This window comes from Myotis brandtii, unplaced genomic scaffold (genome assembly GCF_000412655.1).
Source record: "Myotis brandtii unplaced genomic scaffold, ASM41265v1 scaffold316, whole genome shotgun sequence".
In the NCBI taxonomy this organism is placed as follows: Eukaryota; Metazoa; Chordata; class Mammalia; order Chiroptera; family Vespertilionidae; genus Myotis; species Myotis brandtii.
In genome coordinates, this window is record NW_005362116.1 from 968,214 (window position 1) to 973,826 (window position 5,613).

General features: G+C 45.6%; 1 protein-coding gene and 1 pseudogene across 1 annotated transcript in view; one reads left to right on the forward strand and one right to left on the reverse strand.

Annotated features, from left to right (window-relative positions):
- Positions 1-145, reverse strand: part of LOC102260118 (selenoprotein K) — a 6,250-nt gene extending 6,105 nt beyond the window's left edge. The window contains exon 1 of the mRNA XM_014542947.1: positions 38-145. Coding sequence (XP_014398433.1) covers positions 38-56 — 19 coding nt within the window. The 5' untranslated portion in view covers positions 57-145. The remainder of the gene's footprint in view (positions 1-37) is intronic.
- A 4,042-nt stretch (positions 146-4,187) lies between these two features.
- On the forward strand, positions 4,188-4,512 carry LOC106726781 (annotated as a pseudogene).
- The last annotated feature ends 1,101 nt before the right edge of the window (positions 4,513-5,613 follow it).

The following is a 5,613-nucleotide window of genomic DNA, read 5'->3' on the forward strand; positions in this document are numbered from 1 at the left end:
CCGGCCCAGCGGTCCCGGTAGCCCGGCCCCCGCTCACCGTTCGCGATGTAGACCATCTTGATCCCCGTTCCCCTCCTCGGGGCGACGGAGCGGCCTTCCCACTCCCGTCCCTCCCTCTACGCCCCGCCCCTGACGTCACAGGCACGCGGTGACGGAAGGGGAGGTGGACGAAGCCCATTGGCTGTGGGGGACACGCCCCCGACTGGCGTTTTTGCCGCGTCACCCCGGCGACTTCCGGTAGAGGGAGCCCACCGGGAAGGGGGCGGATGTGACGTTAGGGGTTGATTCTGTAGGCGAGGTTCTGCGTCTCCTTTAGCATCCGTTCTGGCGGGGCCTCCTTGCAACGCCCGGTAAAGAGAAGCTGTTTCCGGCCGGCCGAGGCCCCGGGGCGGGGAAGCAAGGTTGCGCCCTGCAGGGGGAGAAACGCTGGCACAGAAGTTCCTGCGAGTGTTTGAGAATTGTGTGCGGATGGGCGGGGGCCGGGCTGTAGGCAGCTTGGTTGTGAAGCCTTTGGAAGCACACACACAGGCACCCGCTAGGTGTGTTGATTCCGTCCGTGGACGAAAAGGGGCCACGCACTAACCCTGACACGCTCCGGGGAGGCCTGCATGGCGGGCCTTGGCCTCGGACCCAAAGTAACCGCCTATGCTATGGTCTGAAATGCAAACTTACTCATTTAAAGCAAGTCCTGGCGGGCAGTCTCGTCCTGGGCCTGGGCCGCTATCTTCCTTGACAAAGGTGGGTCCTTACCTTCACTGATCCTGCTGATTGTCTTTTTGCACCGAGGATAGCATTCCCTTGAAATATCAGAGTAATTCCCTTTCCCAGGCCCCTCAGGGCACAACCCCGCAGAACCCCTCACTGTTACCTTGTCCCCCCCCATACCATCTCTATGTGCTGTAAAGGTTAGCTTTTCTGTACCCAGCAATGTCAAAGAAATATGTCTCTCCATTTTACTTTTTATCCAATTCCAGAGATCCTCCCCCCCCCCCCCCCCCCCACACCCACCAGTGGATTTCATGTACCTCCCCTTGTGGCTTTCCTTTGTAATGTGTAAACGAAGCAGTAAAGCTGCCGTTCTCCAGAGCATTTCTCCATCTGCTGAGATTTTTGTATCCCGGCAATTGTCATCAGTTTGACTCAAATGAACTGGTAAAATTTTTCTACAGGTTTGGATGATTCTTACGTTGACGCATTTTAATCCAGTGTTTCTGTTCTTGGGTCACCAGAAGTAGCTGGTGTTTTTTTACCAGCGCTTATTGACACAGGCCAGCAAGCCAGGACAAGAGGAATAGGGAAACTGAGACAGCTGAACAAACTAGCAGAGCAATTCACAGCAGACACAGAAGTTCATGTCCCTAGAAATAACATCTAGGCTCAGGCCCGGAAAAGCAGCAAAACCAGGTGGGCGACACCAGGACCAGCTGTGATGACAGATGACCCCCTGCCCTGACACTGACCAATCAGTGAAGACCAAGGCCCTGGAGGAGCACACCTAGAAAACGGATGAAAATTCTGCTAAAACCCTCTCCTGAGACCTCCCCTAACTTTCCCAACTTCCAGAAGGAAATAAAGCCTCAAGACAAAGGACCCAGTGTGTCTTTTGTCTTTTCCCCCCTACTTCTTCCCCCACAGGCATGCATCGCCTAACCCCCACGGGAACCCATGAGGCTTGCAACCTGGGGAATAAAGGTCAGCAGCTGCTCTGCAGGCTAGTCCCCTAAACCTGACCCCAAGGCTCTCTTTTCTCTGACTCCCCAGAGAGCTAGGGCAGCCCAGCCTAGCTCTCCTGTTGCTTCTATGTTAAGCCCTTTCTTGTTTTATGTCCCCAGCTTTAATAAATCTTTCCTCATAGTCATCTGGACTCAATGTTGTGAAACTTCTCTTGCACGAAATCAAGAACCCACACACTACCGGCCGGCCCTAGGCAGACCCGACAAGGGCCAGGTCTCCTTTCCGGTAACATTGTGAGGCAACTGAAAAATACTCTAGACCTCTGCTTATTCCTTATCGATAGCTCCTGCATGCCAGCATTGCAGAGGTGACAGGAATAAGAAACTATGTCTCAGTCATTCATTCAGTACGGACCACATCCTATGTGCTGCTGTGTGTGTACACCCCTGCACCAGCCACTGGGTTACTTTCTGTTCCCTGGGTATGGCAAGCTCATTGCTATCTCAAGGCCTTTGTACTTTGTATTCTTTTTTTGTGGAGTCCTCATAATGGCTGCTTGCATTCTTTTTTTTTTCCCAGTTCTCATCACGTCTCATCTCAGAAAAGTTCCTAAATCACCTTATCTAAAATGTAAATGAAAATTACATTTCGGAAGTTATATTTTGCACTTAAAACAATGTTGGAAAGAGGAAGGGAACTTCTGGGTGCCAAGGTATAATTTCCTAATGAACTACCTCTAGCCTCTCTCACTCCCTTCCATGCTATATTTAGCTGCTTATTTGATGCATCTTGCCACTTGCCTGCTGACAACCTTTGTTTCTCCCCACTACCTGAGAAATAGCACCCAGACTCCTTGGTCTGGAGACTGTTGAGGGCTTCCCTGATACATTTTCTTAGGTTTCTCTCTCTGACTTCTACTTTCCTGATAGACCCCTGGTTTTCCTTCCTTGTTACTTCTGCTCATTTGTTTCCTCTTGATGGGACTTTTCCCCACCTCCTATAACATAATCCATCCTTCAAGGTGAGGCATGTTCCTATTGTTGTAACGTACCCCGAGAATCACAGAAGGACGCCTCAAGAAGTCGAATTAAAGAGTCCCATTTATTGCAATCCGGGACTATGAGGGGCCATTCCCCAAATCTCATAATGATAAGATGGCCGCAATACCAAAGTTCTATAGGCAAAAATCACAAGGTATTGATTACATCCCAGGGTTTGGAATGAGGAACCTGATTTGCAAAAAGCAGTTTACAGAAGCAAAGCAGCACGTTATCTAAATTATAGTTTTGGGTCTCCGGATCACTGAATTGACAGAAACACATTATCTAGAGCCCTTGGGTCTGGAATGAGGAACCTGGTTTGCAAAAAAAGCAGTTTACAGAAGCAGAAGCAGCATGTTATCTAAATCACAGTTTTGGGTCCCCAGAACACTGAGTCAACAGGGACACATTAACTGGAGTCCTCTGACCTTGGGATAATTGTGCTGTCCTTCCCAGGTAAAGGAAAATGTGCTTTTAGAAAGCACATTTGAAGACCAGTATGACCACAACCCATGGGATATTCACATTACAATCAATAGGGTATTTAATCGAAGGGGATAACTTACATAATTCAGAAAATCAAAATAACTTTTCCATTATTTTAGCAAACAAATAAGTACAGAAACCAAACAGCAGGGTTAAAGTTAAACTATAGTTTCTACCTGAGATGATTGCTACCATACTTCACTATCAAATGAAATAATGAATGTAAATGACTTTAGAATTTGAAAAAAATATTACGTAATTAGTAGCAAGATGGGGTCGGGAACAAAGATGACATTTCCCCTCTTTCCCTAACCTTTAATGTAAAGAACTGCCTGCCAGCTACTAGCCACATATGGCTGCTGAGCAGCTGCAGTGTGGCCAGTTTGATTGAGATACGCTGTATGCACAAAATACATGCTAGATTACAATGCTCTAGAATAAAAAAAAGTGAAATACCTCAATTTTTATATGGATTACGTAATGAAATAATATTTGGATATCGGATTAAAATATTTTATTAAAAGTAATTTTGCTTGTTTCTTTTTACTTTTTTAACGTGACTGCCAAAAAATTTTAAATTACATATTTGGGTCAAATTTATGATCCATATTTGGATCACATTTATGGTTCACATTATGTTTCTTTTGGACACGGCTGGTCTAGAATGAAGACATTAATGGCCTGGCACAGGAAAGGCACTCAGTAAATATTTGCTGAAGAGATGAATGAATGAATGTTCTCAATAATGGATGGGTAATCGGGTTCACTAGGTCCTAGGCACTGTTCTGAGCACATTCCACTTGTTAGTTTATTTATTCCTTACAACAACGATAGTAGTTAATATTTATATAGCACTTATCCTGTACCAGGAAATGTTCTCAGTGCTTTCCATGTATTCATTCATTAAACCTCAGCCTTATGAACTAGGGTCTATGATTTTCATTTTACAGATGAGGAAATTGAGTCATAAAGAGTTCTAGTGTCGCTTTTTCTTTTTCACCCTCTTCGCCTCTGACTGCTTGTTGCGCAGGCCGCACGCTCCGTGCCTCGAAGCCATGCCTCGCAAGATTGAGGAGATTAAGGATTTCCTGCTCACAGCCCGACAGAAGGACGCCAAATCTGTCAAGATCAAGAAAAATAAGGATAATGTGAAGTTCAAAGTCCGGTGCAGCAGATACCTGTATACCTTGGTCATCACGGACAAAGAGAAGGCCGAGAAGCTGAAGCAGTCCCTGCCCCCGGGGTTTGGAGGTGAAGGAGCTGAAGTGAACCCGACATGCTGATCTGTATTAAAACGTTAAAAAAAAAAAAAGAGTTCTAGTGTCTTGCCCAAGGTCATATCGCTAGTAAGCAGAACTGAGATTAAGACCCAAGAGTTTGGCTCAACAGTTTGTGCTGTTAACTCCTGTGCTGGGCTGCCTCTCCACACTAAGCAGAGGTATTGAAATAGGGGATGTAATCCAATGTGGAAGTCACAGTATAGAAGGGGAGGTGGTTTCTGGATGCTGTTTGAATGTATTGCAGTTTTCTCAAAGTTGCAAAATAGTTCCCCACATTCATTCTTTCCTGGGTAAGATTCCCCTAAGCATTTGGTTAAAACGAAACAACAGACCTAAAAATTGAGTCACTTTTGCTAAGCACCACCAAGACTTAATGCTGCACTTAATTGCAGTTCAGCTTCTCCCAAGAGTGGACTTGTAAGCCAATCAGCCTGGAATTTCCTGGTCAGCACTAATGACATAATCTGCCAGAAAAGACCCTTTGCCTTCCCCTAAGCACCCTCCTAGTTGCTAGATGGGAAGCTGCCCAATTCATGAGTCCTTTAATAAAAGCAACCCGATCTTCAAATTTACTCTGTTGAGGTTTGTTCTTTCACAAAATCGATGATCTCAAAATCAGTTATCTTCCCATCTCTGGGCCAATCCCTTGGCCAGAGGGACGGGTGATTCTGAATGACAGCTACTTCTGGAGCTGGAGCCGGAGCCAGAGTGGGAGCCAGAGCCAGTCCCACTTAAAAGCAAGCCACGTGGCTTGGGAGGTGGAGGGAAAGGGGGAGAGGGCGTGTTTACCACAGATAGTGATTACATAAAAACAACAAGATGCCCTCAGTACTGCCTTCAGGGAATATAAAAAACAGATGGTACTTATATTCTTTATTAACCTTTTATGTGTTGTTCTTATAGTTATTGCCTTTGTAGTCCTAATTTTATCTAGGCTCAGAAATCTTAGCTCTTTAATTGCCTCATTTTTCTACCTTATACTCTTTATTGCTGCTTTTCACAGTAATTTTTTTTATTTTATTTTAAGTTATGCAGTCCCAGACTGGACATGCTGTGCAAATCAGGGGCTTTTTTGAACCAATAAGCATCTGCCCTTCAGCTGAATTGATGGTTATATTTCTATAAGTCACTTT